At 44.8% G+C, this 18,426-nt stretch overlaps 2 protein-coding genes across 2 annotated transcripts; both read left to right on the top strand.

Annotated features, from left to right (window-relative positions):
* The first annotated feature begins 2,795 nt into the window (after nucleotides 1-2,795).
* On the top strand, nucleotides 2,796-5,418 carry LOC107277377 (uncharacterized). Its single transcript, XM_015781652.3, has 2 exons — nucleotides 2,796-4,079; nucleotides 5,167-5,418. Exons 1-2 carry the CDS (start codon nucleotides 2,942-2,944, stop codon nucleotides 5,235-5,237), a joined length of 1,209 nt encoding a protein of 402 aa, XP_015637138.2. The 5' UTR covers nucleotides 2,796-2,941; the 3' UTR covers nucleotides 5,238-5,418.
* Nucleotides 5,419-16,756: 11,338 nt separating this feature from the next.
* On the top strand, nucleotides 16,757-17,893 carry LOC136354943 (uncharacterized). The gene has a single exon (XM_066306856.1). It carries the CDS (start codon nucleotides 16,757-16,759, stop codon nucleotides 17,891-17,893), a length of 1,137 nt encoding a protein of 378 aa, XP_066162953.1.
* The last annotated feature ends 533 nt before the right edge of the window (nucleotides 17,894-18,426 follow it).

Below are 18,426 nucleotides of genomic sequence, written 5' to 3'. Positions count from 1 at the left end.
CCTCCGTTTCACAACGTAAGACTTTCTAGCATTATCCACATTTATTTAGATGTTAATGAATCTAGACATATGTATGTGTGTAGATTCATTAACATCTATATGTATATGGGCAATGCTAGAAAATCTTACATTGTGAAACGGAGGAAGTAGTCAATACCGTATTATGTTCTTTTAATGCTTTTTTTTTATTTTCAATTTCAGTTGTTTCAAAACTGTATTCCTACTTGAACTCTCTTTTAATTTTTTTAATTTTGGACATTATTTTATTTTTAATTCTAAATTTTAATTAATCTCGTATTGGATTCTTATATGGACTCTTCTTTCAACATTGCTTATTTTTAATTCCGAATTTCAACTAATTTTAAATTATATTCCTACTTGAACTCTTCTTTTATTTTCTTTTGCTAATTTCGGATTTATTTATTTTTATTCCAAATTTTAATTAATCTCATATTGGGTTCTAATATGGACTCTTCTTTTAATATTCCTTATTTTTAATTCCGAATTTTAGCTATTTTTAAATTGTATTTCTACTTGGACTCTCTTTTCCTTTTCTAATTTTGAATCTTATTTTATTTTTATTTCGAATTTTGATTAATCTCGTATTGAGTTCTTATATAGAAACTTCTTTCGATATTGCTTATTTTTAATTCCGAATTTCAGCTATTTTTAAATTGTATTTCTACTTGGACTCTCCTTTCCTTTTCTAATTTCGAATCTTATTTTATTTTTATTTCAAATTTTGATTAATCTCGTATTGGGTTCTTATATAGAAACTTCTTTCAATATTGCTTATTTTTAATTCTGAATTTCAGCTATTTTTATATTATACTTCTACTTGGACTCTCCTTCCCTTTTCTAATTCTGGATTTTATTTTATTTTTATTTCAAATTTTGATTAATTTTGTATTGGGTTCTTATATAGAAACTTCTTTCAATATTGCTTATTTTTAATTCCGAATTTCAGCTATTTTTATATTGTACTTCTATTTGGACTCTCCTTTCTTTTTCTAATTTTGGATTTTATTTTATTTTTATTTCGAATTTTGATTAATCTTGTATTGGGTTATTATATGGAAACTTCTTTCAATATTGCTTATTTTTAATTTCGAATTTCAGCTATTTTTAGATTGTATTTCTACTTGGACTCTTCTTTTTTTTTTCTTTTTCTCTGACTAACCCTGGATTTGAATCTAGACATACCCAGGATTTGGTTTTTTTTTGGACGGGGAGAGTATATGTTTATTGATAACTATTATATATATTGACTATTAAATTAACTTTACATGATTTGGAACCTATAGTTGACTATACCGTTAAACTTGCTCTCAAGGCAGAGCTCATGCCTTTCCTACTCAAAAAGGGGAAAAAAGAGAGAATCTCTTATATGCTACGAAATTGGCCAGTTCCCTTATATGCCATTTAAAATTGGCTTCTCTCTTATATGCCATTGGTTTAAGTTTTTCCACCCTTTTATGCCACTCTCAGCACTACAGTGTTAGTTGACTGTTATTTAAATGTTAGTTTTTCATAAATGACCAATATGCCCTCTCAACTAAAAAATATGTAAACTTCAAAAAATTATAACTTAAATCCTTTTTGAGTGAACCAAATTTTGTTAGAGCCAGTGAAAAATGCTCTTTGTACTAAAAAAAATATTGTTGGAAAACTACATATTTCATGATTATATTGAATTTTTTTTTGATGGTGATGGCTAAAATTGCATGTGATGAAAAAAAAATCAATTTTCATATATTGTATCCAGTAGCTATATTAGTACTAAAATACTTATTATTGGTTGTATACCAACTCTCAAGGACAAATTCGTTTGTTAACTATAAAGTTAACGGTCAACTGGCGGTGAAGCGACGGCAATGGCATAAAAGGGGGGCGGTGGAGCGACGGCAATGGTATAAAAGGGAGGACACAAACTTGAACCAGTGGCATAGAAGGAATAAGCTAATTTGAAATGGCATATAAGAGAACCAGTTAATTTGAAGTGACATATTAGGGATTCTCTCAAAAAAAAATTAATGTGCTGATAGCCTGATACAGAGACCGAAACTGAAACCATAACATTGCACTGTTTTGGTTGATGTGCCGTGCGTGGCGCAGTCGGAGAACGCGGCCAGGAGCACCGGACACGGTGTCCTCCAAGTGACCGCTGCATTGCAGATCACGTGTCAAAGTAAGCAAAAACTGGAAAACCAAGTACCCACGATGCCTGACTGGCTGGGTGCCTGCGTCGACGCAGGCCAGACCCCCGTGTGCCGGTGTGCGCGCCGTACGATCCAGACCACAACCGCCTCGCTCTCCCAGCGTGCGCCCCGTCGTCTCGCGTCGTGTTCCCCGCCCATGGCAATCGCACGAGCTTTCGGCGCGGCGCTCTCGCTTCGATCGATCCCTCGCCTGCGCGCCTGTCCATGTCCATGCGGCTGGCGCCGTCGCGTACTCGGTACTCCCGTGCGCCCGCGCGTCAGGCGTCACCATCGGCGCGCGCGCGCGCGCACGCGGTACATCGCACTCGTGCATGCTCGCCGTCCGCTTCTCCCCTTCTCCCCTGTGCTAGCTCACGCTTGCCACCGCGCCCCCCAGGCTATGTCTTCGCTACCCTGAACCTCGCGCTCGTTCTAACCGTTGCATGGCAATGCCGCGCACGCGCACGCTAGCGCTGATGAACCATTTGCGTTCTCTTCTCGAGCACGAAATGTACCGGCTCGTGCCATCCACGGGAACTCCACGCCGAGTCGGCGATATAAACCACGACACAACGGCGGCACAGAACGTGACCAGACCACGGCCGGCCTCTCCCCGAGACCAAATAGCGAATCCACTCTGCTGCGAAAAAAAAAAATCCCCAAACACCAACCCAAATCTCTCTCTCCCTCCTCTCTCTCCCCTCTCTCTCTCTCTCTCTCTCTCTCTCTCTCTCTCTCCAGCCATGTCCGAAGCGCCGCCAATGGAGAAGGTGGATACGGCGGTGAAGGACAAGCGCTGGCAGAAGAAGGACGGGCGGAAATGGGTGCTCCTGGCTTGCGTGCCGCACGTCGTCCGCGGCGACTACTTCGAGGCTGGCATGGACAACGTGATCAAGGCCGCATTAGCTCCGCGCGCCACCCGCCTCGTCGTGCACCGGAGCATCGCGCCGCGCCGCAAGACCATCGACGACCACCCCTTCGTCGCCGGCGCCGACTGCCATGGCCGCCTCCTCCTCTACGCCAGCCAGGGGCCCGAACCGGAGCCGCCCGTCCTCGACGGCTTCTACCGTGGGCCACTCGGCGAGCACCACGGCTTCCCCAAGGCGTACTTCATCTGCGACACGCTCAAACACAAGTCCACCCGCCTCCCCGACCACGGCTTCCCCATCCTTCACCCCGGGAACGCTGGTCTCGTCGCCATCACGAAAACCATCTTCCACGTCGCCGATCTCCACCCCATAGTCGGCTCAGACAAGGCCGCCCTGCTCATCTACTTCTCGGTTCCCGAAATCTGGGCGACGCATGTGGTCGACTACCCGCCGCGCGACCGTCCCTGGGGCGGCAACGGCGTCGTCGTGCACAAGACGATAGTCTGGTGGGTGGATCTCTCCTACGGTCTCCTCTCCTGCGACATCAGCGCGAGACGTCAGAATCTGCGCTTCGTCCCGCTCCCTCCGGATTGCGAGCTGCCGCCGGGCACGCCTGACCTCGATAAGCGCCGGTGCGTTGGGTTTAGAGGCGACGATCTCCGGTACATGGGGATCCACGAGCGCGAGTACGACGGCAAACCGGTGGTCAGCATGTGGACGCTGGTCGATCAGGATGCCGGGACTTGGCGTCTCGACTGTCAGCCGCTCGTCAAGGATATCTGGAACGACGAGGGCTACAAGGCGACCAAGCTGCCGCGGGAGATCCCCACGGTGGCGTTCATACACCCGGAGCTCCCCGGCAACGTGGCCTACTTCTTCATGCGCTCGCGGCTGTTCGGCGTCAACCTGTACACGCGCAAGGTCCTGGAGTGGCAGTTCTTCGCGATGCTGAACCCGCCGATGCGTTACCACTCGTCCCGATTCGTTCGTGCTTGGGCTTGCCCAAATTCTGGTAAGTAACTGTATAATCTTCTTTCCTGATTTTTTTGTGTTGATTACTTGATTAGTCTCTTCTACTGCTTTTCTGTTTGGTGTCTTCTTGAGTAATTAATTAGTCGCCTAATTTGATGTAGCATGCATGTCTTTACTCTGAATTAAGCATGGAAATGAAGTACTTAAGGATTCACCTGGATAAGATGTCTCCTGTTTGCTAGGCCTGATCATGCATGCACTCTGTGAAATAAGCACTCGAAATTACAGCTTCATGTTCATGCACGGCTAGAATTCATTACTTTGTCCATTATTCTTCATTTTTGGAACGTTTAGAGTCAGTAAGTTGACTAAATCGCACTATTCAGCACTCTATCTCTATCACGCGCAACTCATTATAAATGTTTTGATCATATGAAATGATCTTAGTAAGTTTTGTACGGAAATAATCTTACTGATAATCTAAAATTAGTACTTCGGTGAACGCTAGATTCCAACCCAGTCTTGCCCTGTTTTACTGGTCTGCTCATATTGCTCGTCATGACTGCTTTAATGGTCAGTAGCTGCACCAGAATCTATCGTCGTGTGCATTAACATATCAATGTAAATTAGCTTTTTGGTAGTTTGATTTGTTGCTTAGTCACAGGGTATTCTGCCAAACCATTTTAGCACAGAGTACTGTACAGAGTCAGTTTTGGCATGAGCATGAATGCATATGATACTCATTATATTCTTATCTGGAAGTATTAATTTCTTTCTTACTACATGTGAACTTTTGTTTTAAAGATAATTAACGATATGGGAACTTTTTTTAGATAAGGATATGTGACTTTTTTTAGGAGTTCAAACTTTTTTATAGCAATTCTACAGTCCTTGAGGTACCATGAGGTACCAAAAAAATTAGTGTAAAATTTGGTATCTCTTGGTACATGGTACTATGAGGTACCAAATTTACAATAGAAAAAACGGTACCTCATGGTACCTCTTCAAGGATCGTAAAATTGCTCTTTTTTTAAGTACAAACTTGTAAACGATCTCAATTGAAATGCTAGTTTCCTAGAAGCTTTTATCCTTGCGTGACATTTCCATCATTTTTGCTTGTGTTGAAGGTTCTGACGATCAGAAAAAAGGCGTTCCTCTGGCGAGTACAAGTGATTCAAGTAAAGTCTCGCCAGTCTAAGGATCCACGACGAAGACAAAGGCCGGTTGCTTCCTCCTTATGATTTGCTGAGCATTGATCAATTGATCCAATGACCATGAGTATTGTTGCTACATGGAACATGACGTGTTCTCTTTCGTGTACCAGTAGGCAGTACATTCTACATGCCGCACATGGAACATGACGTATTCTCATTCGTGTACCAGTAGGCAGTACATTCTACGTGCCGCAATGCTGATTCTGATATCACTTCAATTTGAATAAAATTCGGTTGCTCGACTGACTATGCTGATTAACAGTTCCTTCTCTAAAAATGACTAATGGTAATGTCTCTAAAACAAAAGCAATAGATCGGGCATTATTACATAATTTGTTACTGATAGTTTTGGACTCCGATTAACTGAACCATCTTTGCGAACCATTGCCAATGACGTAGAAAACGTGTAGATCACTGGTGGAGAAAGCGTTTGTAGTCCTGATTCGTAACCCCCCTTTAGTCCCGGTTTTTAAACCGGGACTACCAATCCGGGACTAAAGATCGCTATCTTTAGTCCCGGGTGAAATAACCGGGACTAAAGATCGATCTCAACCGGGACTAAAGATGGTTCGTAACACCAACTGGGACTAAAGATCGAGCTAACCTTTTTTTTTGCATGGCCCTGTTGCTGCATGGTTTATATACATATTTATATACATACATACATACATACATACATACATACATACATACATACATATATATATATATATATATATATATATATATATATATATATATATATATATATATATATATATATATATATATATATATATATATATATATATATATGACCAAAATATATATTTACATTATACAAAATGTGCACATGTATATAGAAAAATAGACATGTATTAATTACAATCCATTATGTCCTAGCTAGCTACGATTTCGACGTAGTAGTAGTCGCTATCTCAGAAACTAAGGACCTATGAACTGTATTTCCGTCGTAGTAGAATTCACCCTTGGGATCAAGGATTTGTTCGTTGATAAATCCCATGAGTTGTTTTTGAACCGCCGCGATAAATTCCTTGTGTGTGATAAAGTTATCCCTCATGCGAATAAACTATATGAATGTATGAAATTAATTAGTAATTAAACAACAAATCGATACGTAATGAAATTTTGAATTTATTTGTACGTACATCGAGCTCTCTTGTGGTGATGATTTGGTTTGCAAGGCAGTGGCAATACTCGCACACGTAGTAGCCGCACAAGTTAGTTCCCTGCTTTTGCTTTGCTCGTTCGTTTACGTACGTTCAAATACAACGTTAAGTTCACGTTCGTTCATGTTCACGTTCGTTAACGTTCGTTCACGTTCACGTTCGTTCACGTTCACGTTCGTTCACGTTCACATTCGTTGACGTTCGTTCACGCTCGTTCGTTCACGTTCAATTCTCGTTCACGTACGTTTCGTTCGTTCACGTTCTCGTTCACGTTCATTCGCTCGTTCACGTTAATTCGTTCGTTCACGTGGCGGCAGCGGAGCGCCGGTGTGGCGGCAGCGGAGTGGCGGCGGGGCGGCGCGGCGGCGGCGTGGCGGCGCGCGCGGCATCGGTGTGGCGTGCAGCGCGGCGGCAGCGCAGCGCGCGGCGCGGCGGCAGCGTTGCGCGGCGGTGGCGGTGTGCGGCGGAGGCGTGGCGGCGCGGCGGTGCCGTGACGCGGCGGCGTCGTGGCGTCCCGGCGTGTCGTGCCGCCGCGGCGTCGTGGCGCGGCGGAGTCATGTTCAGCCGCGACGACGTCGGCGTCGGCGTCGGCAACGAGGCGGCCGGCGGCAACCGAGAGAGAGAGAGAGATCGAGATCGGAGAGAGAGCTAGAGAGGGAGGCGGCGGCGGCTCTCACCCCAGAGATGCGGCGGTGGCGGAGGAGGCGGAGGCGGCGATGACGACGCGCGCGAGACGACGGCGAGATACGACGGCGGCGTCGGCGCGGGGATGCCCTAGGCAGTGGCGGCGAAGGAGAAGCCGAGAGAGATCGATCGGGGCAAAAACTTCTAAGTGTTGATGGAGAAGACGAGGGCGCGCATTGGGAATATATATACCCCTAGATCTTTAGTCCCGGTTGATGAGAACAACCGGGAGTAAAGACATCTTTACTCCCGGTTGTTGAGAACAACCGGGACTAAAGAAAGTCCCGATTGTTCTCAACAACCGGGAGTAAAGATGTATTATAAGTCCCGGTTGTTGAGAACAACCGGGAGTAAAGATGTCTTTACTCCCGGTTGTTCTCATCAACCGGGACTAAAGATATTTTCCCGCTATTTCCAAATTCTTTTTAAACCCGGTTAGGGTTAAGAACCGGGACTACTGATAAGCGCACTGAATATTAATTTCCATTACATATGTGTTTCTAAAATAGAAAATAATGCATTAAAATTATTTAAAGTCGAAAAAATAATGACAATTACTTCGAAAAATTATTGTTGTTTGTAGTAATTTAAGTGGATAAAACGTAGTAAGCAAATATATGATTTAAAATTAATAAAATTTCTAATAATCATATATACTTAGCATATAAATAATATTAAATTGTTAAAAACTATAATTAGCATATGTATATACATACGCCATGCATGATTTAAAATTAATAAAAATTCTAATAATCTTATATAATTAGCATATGAATGATATTAAAATAATTGTTAAAAACTCTAATTAACATATGTAAATACATACGACATGCATGATTTAAAATTAATAAAAATTCTAATAATCATATATAATTAGCATATGAATGATATTAAATTAATTGTTAAAAACTCTAATTAACATATGTAAATGCCACATGCATGATTTAAAACTTTTAAAAATTTGAATAGTCATATATAATTAGCATATGAATGATAGTAAATTAATTATTAAAAACTCTAATTAACATATGTAAATGCGACCTGTGTGATTTCTAATAATCATATATACTTAGCCTCGTATATTGTCTCGGGCAATTTGTTTCCCTCCGGAAGAATGTTCTTGACGAGTTTCAATAAATCGCCAAATGCCTTGTCACTAACACCATTTTTTGCGTTCCATTGCAAGAACTCCAAAGTGGTATCCAACTTTTTGTGCCCCTGCTCGCAACCTGGGTACAACGACGTTCTGTGGTCCTCTAACATCTTGTCCAATTTATGGGCCCCCTTTTCACTTTCGCAGTCCTCCTTGACGTCCTGCAATATCTGACCAAGATCATCCGCAACGTCGTTACCATCAGCATCTCTTTCCTCCTCGCCCGTTTGATTTCCTTCAAATCCAACGTACTGAGCAAAGTCCGGAATATTGTCGTCTTCCACTTCATTTTCTTCCATTTCAACACCTTGCTCTCCGTGGGATGTCCAACAATTATAGCTTGGCATGAACCCCGACTCAAACAAGTGGAAATGAATAGTCCTGGATGCAGAATACTCCTTCTGATTCTTACACTTATTGCATGGACAACAAATAAAACCCTTTTGCCTGTTAGCTTCGGCCACTCTCAAAAAATAATGCACGCCGTCAATAAACTCTTTGGACCGCCGGTCAGCGTACATCCATTGCCGATCCATCTACATGACATGAAAAAAAATCGTACACAAATAATTATTCTTACAATAATGACAGTCATACAATAATTATAAAATAATTACAAACTCTTTGAACAGTCAGACAATAATGACATATCTTTATTCATATAAAAATCATAAAATATTACACCAAATAATTCTTATTTACTATTTCTAAAGTTTTAAACTTATATTAATGTGTTTTACTTCTTTTAATTTTCATTTTAGTTTGTTTTCTATTATTTAAGATTAACTTTCACTATATTTTCCTTCTCAACTATTTTATAAAACCTTCTTTAGCAAATCAACTAATTTTCTATATATTCTTTCTTCCCCACACAAATTTTCTCTCTCATCAACTTATAACTGAATTTTGGAGATAAAAAAGTGTGCAAAACATAGCTCCAAATGTAATATGACAAAAAAAACATTGGAGGATGAAGTTGCAAACCTTTTAGGCATCTCCGATTTGTATGTAATCACCAAAATAAATTCACTAAAAATTTTGGCATGACCTCCCATCATTTTTAAAGAAATTTTGAAGCTTGCTCGGGCAGCTGGAGGAGGAAGAAAACATATATATATAAGGGTGGGACTTTAGTCGCGGTTGGTGTTACCAACCGGGGCTAAAGATTCCCGGGATCTTTAGTCCCGGTTGGTATTACTAAAGGTACGATCTTTAGTCCCAGTTGGTATTATCCCGGAGGGGCCTGACAGGCCCTAACAGCATTTGAACCTAAAGATCAAATATGCCCATTACTCTTTTTAACCGGGACTAAAGATCATCTTTAGCTGATCTTTAGCCCCGGTTTTTATTGCATCCAGGACTATTGTGGAATTCGGTCGACCGACGAAAGATGGTTTCTCCACCAGTGGATACAGCCATACCGTAAGCAAACCATCACAAAAACGACGTGACGATCTCCGACGCGCTCGCACGTGTACCACGAGGCTTCGGCATCTCCCTCCTGCTGCGCCATTCGAGAAACCCAATTGCGGTAACGTCTACTGTCAACATGACGGCGGTGAAGGCGACGAGCCTGATGTCCAGCGTGGTTGCCTGCCGTGCCGCCAACACGAGGCGGGACAACAGCAGAACGGCCATAGGCACCGAGACGTAGCACCACTTGAACAGCTTTGGCATGTGGTCCGTAGGATAAGCGTACGTACGTGTTCCGGAAGTACAAGAGGCACGTAGGGAGCGCACGCGAAGAAGACGGTGGCGTAGGAGAGGCCCACGAATGAAACGTCGCTGATCACAACGGCGCCACCAGCGACCACCGCAAAGCGAATATTTGTGCATGCCATCTATATAGTCATGATCTTTTAGTCGCGATCACCTGAGAAATGTTCTTTTATATGGCCTGTATGCAGTACATCAATACTGTAGGAATTCGCTTAGATATATGTTTTTTAGAAAATCATGAGCTGCAGTTAAGAGTCTGATCGTCTAAAATTAGCATGCAATATTTTTAAAGCTATCCATTATGTATTTCCAAAAACGAATGAACTTAAAAAGACTCAGACTCAAATACGGATATGTATTTCCAAAAGCAAACGAACTTAAAAATCGACTCATACACGGATGACCTACCAAAGTACCGGCAAAAACATCTTCAATTTTTATTAAAAAAAAAATGCTTGTGCGTTGCAACGGATAAATGCTATTTTAATTTTATTATTATTATACGGTTTAGTTAGGATAAAATTCACCATGGAATTTGCTTGAATATTTCATTTAGAAAAGGGGGCTGCTATATAACGGAATCCCGTTTTCGAACGGGATGATCCCGAGTAGGTATCAGGTGTGATACCTATCAGGTATTAGACGATTCTACAGAACAGGATAATCCCGAGTAGGTATCAGGTGTGATACCTATCAGGTATCAAACGATTCTACACACGTTACAGGTGATACCTGCAAAGTATCATGTGATACTTATCAGGTATCATACGATTTTCTACCACGTATTGCGTGATACTCGCGAGGTATCATGTGAAACCTGTCAGGTATCAGATGATTTCAACCACGTATTGCGTGATACTCACGAGGTATCATGCGATACCTGTCATGTATCAGACGATTTCTACCACGTATCACGTCATACTCGCGAGGTATCAGACGATTTCTACCATGTATCACGTGATACTTGCGAGGTATCAGATGATACTTACCAGATATCAGGTGATTCCTGCTAGATATAGCTGGGCATCCCGTTGGGAGAGGAGCACCCCGACACGCGCGGTCGCCCCCTGCAGCCATCCCTTGTAGACGAGGACGGCGGCGGCGGCGGCAGAGGACGGGCGCAGCGGCAGGTGGGGGATGGGCGCGGCGGCGGCGGCAGCGTCGACGGGGGACGGACGCCGCGGTGGCGACGGTGGCGGCGGGGGACAGCGACGACGGCGGTGGAGGACGGGCGCGGTGGCGGCGGAGGCGACGGGGGACGGGTGCGGCAGCGGCGGGGGATGCGAATCGCGTTGTGGAGAGGAGCTATCCCGTTGGGGGACAGTATCCCGTCCCCTAGCATTCTCGTTTAGAAAATCATGAGCTGTAATTAGGAGTCCATATTCCATCTCAAGTTAGCATGAGTTTTTTTTAAAGAGATTTCTTATAAGATTCCTCTTGTATTTCCAAAAGCAAACGAGTTTAAAATCCAACTCAAACACAAACTGTATTTCTAGAAACGAACGAACTTAAAAACTGATTCAAACATGGATGACGTACCAAAATACCAGCAAAAACATTTTCAATTTTTATCATACTAGAGATAGAGATAAGTAGAGATTTACTTAAAGTTTATCTAAATTTTATTTATCTAAAGTTTATACACTCAAAATTTACATATGGGTCAGTACACAAAATTATGCCAGTGGCCATTGAGGCAAGCAGTTACAAGGAATTTGTTACAAGAGTTACCGGTGGACGACGTGTCAATACACTACTCTGCCTCGACCTCACCGGATTAGCTTAGGCGTTTCCTCCAAACCTGAAGCAGTAGGTGACTTCTCTTGGAGGTTTTTGTATTTTTAATTTTTTTTATTAAATGTTTTACAAAAATAATTTTTCATGTTGAAAATTGACAGAAGTGGTCGTCTACCGCCCTCTGGGAGGGCGATTTTTAAAAATTGCCATCCCAGAGGGCGGCGAAAGTGACGTGGCAGACGGCCGTTCGCTCTCGGGCGACGGCCGTCAACGAAATTTGCAGGCGGCCCCCTTGCCGCCCTCCGCTAGGGCGATTTTGTACTGTGCGGGGGGCCGCCTGCAAATGGGCGGCGAGGGGGCATGGAATTTTGCAGGCGGCCCCCTTGCCGCCCTGGGGGAGGGCGATTTTATACTGTGCTTTATATTTTTGTATAAATATCAATAGTTATCAAATCTTTTTATATTGAAAACTATACAAGATTAAAATCTCCAAGACTGGTAAAATACAATTTTATTATTTTTAGGGCCTATTTGGAATGTTACCGTACAAATATTTTGTTAGTGCCAAAATATAAGCAAGTTTTGGCACTACCAAATATTTGGTAAGGTAAAATTGCATTTGATCATATTTGGTTTGCTGCCAAAATGTAAAATTGTAGTGAAGAATGTTATACATAATCTCAAATCTAGATTACGTATTACCAATGAATAGGCTTCAATCGAAATCAAACACAAGTACTATTCAAATTACCAAAATATTGGTAGGGTATGTTTTTGGTAGCAATCCAAATAGGCCCTTAGTCTTACGCATACAAAAAATCACCACCATAATTAAACATTGTAATGATAAGATAGATAAGAAGTGCCATCGATACACGGTACAAATTTGTCGATCCCGACGAATCAAGCATGCGGTAACCTATCGGCCCCTTCTAGGTCGGTCAGAATGCATTGCATTCTCGTGGTCCTTCAATCGTTGATACTCTACTTGTGTTTCTGACTCTGTTATCTTCTGGCCATGATATGATGGAGTGACATTGTCGATCCATCGAGTAAATCCACCCATCCTTGGATTGCCCTGTAAAAATAGTAATGTTATTCAGTTTGGGTAGTAATTTTGTGCAAATCATAGCGGATTTTGTAAATGGTTAGACATACAACGAAATCGTTGTCTACATTGGGGCAGACAAAATATCTCCTTCGAAATGTTTGTTCAGCAAAGGATGTAGCCACCTGCCAGCGATCTCTGCACCCACACTTTGGACGCTCGGACCATTTAGGTAACCCTAATGGATTGTTCCTCCAGTCTAAGCTTGCAATTTCCACCCGACGTTCGTACTCCATCCAAGCATGAATGAACTGTATGGCCGGTTCAGGTTGCGTTATCGGCCTGCCACTTGAAGTAACTCTGACTGTGTCAATCCATTGTACGAATTGACATTTCCTTACATCCTCCTATGTACATCCATTTTGGGATAGTTAAGTTAGTGATAGTACTGAGGAGTGATGAAAAGAATAGTTGTAATTACCACGAAATCATCGTCGACAATGTTTGGACACACGAAACACCTTTGTCCTCGAGTTCGGTGCCTTACGGACCTTATGACCTGACAACGGTCACCACAACGACACTCCGGACGCTCACGCCACGTGGGGAGTCCTAGGGGATTTACGTGCCATTCTAAAGCCTCAGCAGCAATTCGACGTTCATGCTCATCCTTCCGCCTTAGGTAGTCCGATCTTGTTTCATTACGTGGGTAAGCACGGGTTCCGTTGTTTTGTGGGTTCTCCATGTCTACCCACTCGATGAAGTTGCACATTGGACGATATGTCTGCGTAAGATGTTACAATTGTGTACGAAGAAGTTAGTTTTTTTATCCATTTGAACTTCGAATAGATGAAGCATACCTGATCAAAGTTCGCGCATTGGAAGAATCTCCTGCCCCGAGTTTGTATCATGAGGGAAGACTTGAGTATGCATCCATCCCCACAATCGCACAAAGGACGGTCACACCATGGTGGAAACCAACCAGCAAAAGGATCGCTTTACCAGTTGAGACGCTCAAGGAATGGCGCTTCCATTTTCGTGTGTTGTGTGCTAGTGGGAAAGAAGATATGAAGAGGTTGCCTTCAGATTGTCAATTATATAGCGTCGTTTTCACTGCAATATATGTGAACTCAATGAGATACATTATTCATTAGATGTGACAAGACGATCACGCGTGGGCGTGATTCACTTTATGTCAACAGGCAGCGCCGAAAGTTGATAGTGACAACTCGAGCTGCCGCTTTTCATGTGTGCTGTTGTGGACTGTGCGCGCTACTGGATCTGACACTACCGTGAAGCGCCGAAAGTGTGTTGTCGTGAGCATAAGTTGTTCTAGCACCATATGAATGAAAAGGACTATGTAGACGAGACAAACACAAGTAGTACTACAGTAGTAATAGCAACAGTAGTACTGCTTTACAAGTTTGTAAGCCAAAAGAAACGGTCACATAAGGACTGAAGAGGTAGAACACTACTGACGAGGCCTCTTACCCCTGTCCCTCCTACCCTGCGCCCTAATGTGCCCCTGGGAGTATGTGAGTCGGTCCGGGGGTACGGCACGGCCAACCCGTCCTGCCTGTACAGGTGTGACCTCTGGCTGCTCCTGAGTGTGCGCCTCTGGAGCTCCTCCAAGCTGAGAGGAGCCTAGTACGTCGTGGTGGTGTGCACCGTGCAAGTCGTCGTTGTAGAACTGGCTAGTAGGACCAGTCCTACCGGCGTGAGACGAAGAGGCCCCAGTACCGAAGATCCCGGCTACAAATCCTGCTGGACAAGGACCATACAGGTATTTAATAGTATTAATAAAAAGTAAAGTACCGTGTGGGCGAGGGATCGACGCTCCGTGAGAGGAAGAGCTGGCGAACGCGGCCCCCTCATCCGCCATGCCCATGGCCTGCTCCTCCCTTGGTTGATTTTCCTCATTTTGCATCGATGGTCCAACAACATCCCCTGCATTGATAGGACCCTCTACATCTTCGGTTTGCATTGAAACATTTATATCTTTCTCTTGTACCGACACAAATATAACGAGGGGCCATGACCGTTCAAAAGCTATTTCCACATACCGTCTCCAAGCAGCAGTGCTGTCCATCGGCATTAGTTCCCAAAAATAACCTTCTGTTGCACGACTCACTACAACTGATACTGACATTGTGTAGACTTCTTGGTCTATTCTAAATCCTCTCAACAACCAACTATAAATTGACTGAAATATTCTCTCCGCAGGCCTATCGATGCCCTTAGATGTCATTACAAAATCTGACAGATCAACACCATCTGGACCAAATCTAATATTTCCTTCACCGTGAACTATCTGAAATGTGACCTTATTTGACATTGTGCCTGATGAAAACAATAACTGCGTTAACCTCGCATTTCTGTACTACGCCCTAAGTTACATTCTCTGCAATATTGTTCTCCAAAATTCTAAAAGTAGGTTACATTCTCCAAATCAAACTAAACTACATCTTACAATTAACACTACTGTCTATGTCTCAATTCATACTATTATATTCTATGCTCTGGATCTACACATATGTGCTGTGTGCTACAGATATGCTAAAATATATGGAACTAAAACTAAAACGCAACATATATACTCAAACATAACATATTAGTACAAATGCAAAAGATGTATGGGAGCAAACCTGTGATGAAGTGAGCGAACCAGCAGGGCTTCGCCGCTCCCCTTCTGCTGCCCTCCCCTCTCTCTCTTTCGTTTTTTTTGGATATTTAGTGAATATAATGAAATTTCAGAGAGGGGGGACTGGGCTTTATAGGGGGAGGCAAAAATCGCCCTCCCCCAGGGCGGCAAGGGGGCCGCCTGCAAAATTCCATGCCCCCTCGCCGCCCATTTGCAGGCGGCCCCCCGCACAGTACAAAATCGCCCTAGCGGAGGGCGGCAAGGGGGCCGCCTGCAAATTTCGTTGACGGCCGTCGCCCGAGAGCGAACGGCCGTCTGCCACGTCATTTTCGCCGCCCTCTGGGATGGCGATTTTTAAAAATCGCCCTCCCAAAGAGCGGTAGGCGACTACTTCCGCCAATTTTCAAAATGGAAAATTATTTTTGTAAAACTTTTAATAAAAAAAATTAAAAATAAAAAAAATTCCTTCTCTTGCAAGCTGGGAAACTTCTGGAAGAACCCATCCTAAAGCCCAATACGCATTGGTACGCACCCCATTGGTCAATTTGCCCCAAACCCCCTGCTCTATGCGGGCCTCGACCATCCCAGACTCGCACCCAACTTCTCCTCCAGGCACCGACCCGACCACTCACAGCAGTGCCGTCCCGTAAAATTTAGGGGCCTGTTCAAAATTTTAAACACAGCCTAAACATAAGTGATAATAAAAAAGATGATAACAATTTATACTTATGATATATTTCGTACCAACAAAATAATAGAAAAAAACTAATACCTTCACATAATCTTCACTTGAAAAGCACAAGACGACGCCTATAACCGTGAATTTTTCCGGTGTGATGGTTTCATCGTGCATACTGCAGATGCAGTAGTGCTCCGGCATCGGAAGCAGGGGAATGGCGTGCGGACGAGCTCACTAGCGCAGAGACCGAGTCGGTGGCCGGGCATAGGTGACGTTGTGCCAGGCAACGGCAAGAGTAGTGAGCTCTACCGTCACGGGCGACGGCCCACGGATAGGCGGTGAGATCTTAACATAAAAAAAAAAAGAAAAGAAAACAAAGCGAGGGAGCTAGGTGATTGGGCAGCAGGCCGGCGGATAGGTGGTGAGATCGATCTGAAAAAAGGAACTGTCGTGCATTCGTGCGCGTGCGGCGTCATTCCCTCGTTAATTGAGCTCACACTCACGCTCCAGCAGCCTCCATGCCTTTCTGTTGTTATCAATTGGATCAATGGGACTGAACCACGGAAGGGCAAGTATATGAGCCTGGGGGCCCCTTGAAAATGGGGGCCCTGTGCGAGCGCTCGTGTCGCACGCCCTCAGGGACGGGCCTGCTCACAGAGACACAGACACAGCCATGGCGAGCTCGCCGACCTCGCGTGAGCGTGACATGGCGGCGGCGGTGGTGGTGGAGGAGGAGGTAGGAGACGCGCAGCCGCGGCAGGAGTGGATTATGCTGGCCGCCGTCCCCGACGTCCGCCGGTCATCGAGGATGTTCCCGCCGGGCACCGACTTCGTCCTGGCGCTGAAGAAGCCCCCGCATGTCTCCCACGTCACCGTCGCCGCCCGCATCGCCCCCGGCCTGCCGGCAACTCCTACACGCTTCCCCTACGTCGTCGCCGTCGACGCGGGGGGTGCGTTCCTCCTTTGCGTCACCCAGCGCGCCAGGGAGCCGCCCCTCGCCACCGGCGCAGACGCGAGCGTCGGCCGTGCGCGTCGCCGCCGCGAGTTCGCCCGCGTCCCGGCGTACTTCCTCTGCGACGCGCACACTGGCGTGGCCTCCCGCGTCCCCGATCCTCCCGTCGGTGGTCCACTGAGCGACTTCCATAGGGTGGGTCTAATCTCAAGACCTTGCGGCGGCGGTGGCGGCGGCGGTGGAGGAGGAGGAGGAGAAGGAGTTGCCTACGCCATCGCTGAGCTCGTGCCCATGCTCGGCACCGACCACGCCACCCTCCGCCTCTACTGGAGCGCCACCGGTCTCTGGCTCAGCAAGGAGGTCAAGTACGCCGGGCTTGGCCATCCAGATAGCTGGGCAAACGATGCCGTCATCTCCCATGCCCAGAAGCTCTGGTGGGTTGATCTCTCCTGCGGCCTCCTCGCGTGCGATCCATTCACGGAGCACCAGGACCTTCTGTTCGTGCCGCTTCCAGATGGGTGCGTGCCTCCTGTAGCCGGCACGGAGAACGACCTCATCAAGCATCGCTGCGTTACTAGCAGCGGTGGGAAGCTTCGTTACATTCAGATTCACAGCAGACTTGGCGTACCGATCATCAGCGTATGGGTGCTGGCAGATCCGGAGCACGCGACCTGGGATTGTGAGTGCCATTTGCCCTTCTCGGAGATCTGGAGCAGGAGATGGGTAAGCAGGATCACAAGGAAGAAGAGCCTCATGGTTGCGGCAGCGCATCCTGTGCATACAGGGATGCTCTTCTTCGTCCACGGGCCACGGCAAGAACCTATTCACAGTGGATGTGAAAGCAAGAAGGATGATTAGGTGCACAGATCTTCATGCCACACACTGCAACCCCTCCTACTTCTTTCATTCATGGCCGCTGAACCAGCCTCTGAATACAGAACAACATGACACATCTGCAAATTCATCTGGTATGGCGTTTCCATGAATCCTTTAATGTGTCATTTGCTGCTGTGAATCTGAATTGATGATGCTACTGTCATGCTAGCACTGCATTATTCTGTGCTTGCATGTGTGTAGATTAAAATTAGTTTGCCTAATTAATGTGTGTTTCTGTAGCTTTCAACAACCTTGTTAATTAAACTATGTATGGTACTGTATTAGTCTGCTGATTCATCTAGTATCACAGTTTCATGCATCCTTAATTCCTTATCCGTGTTTTATGTTGTTGTGCATCTTAATTGCTCCTGCTACTGTCATGTGAGTATGTGACTTGCATGTCAGCAATTTTTGGATCGATCAAAATGATTCACAACTATTACAACAAGGCAAGAATAAGTAACATGACTGCACATCTCAATCAGTTCAACACATATGCCAAATTGCCATTTACC

This window comes from Oryza sativa, chromosome 1, assembly GCF_034140825.1.
Source record: "Oryza sativa Japonica Group chromosome 1, ASM3414082v1".
NCBI classification, from domain to species: Eukaryota; Viridiplantae; Streptophyta; class Magnoliopsida; order Poales; family Poaceae; genus Oryza; species Oryza sativa.
Note: the sequence above shows the minus strand (reverse complement) of the source record. Positions and strands in the feature narration are given on the sequence as shown.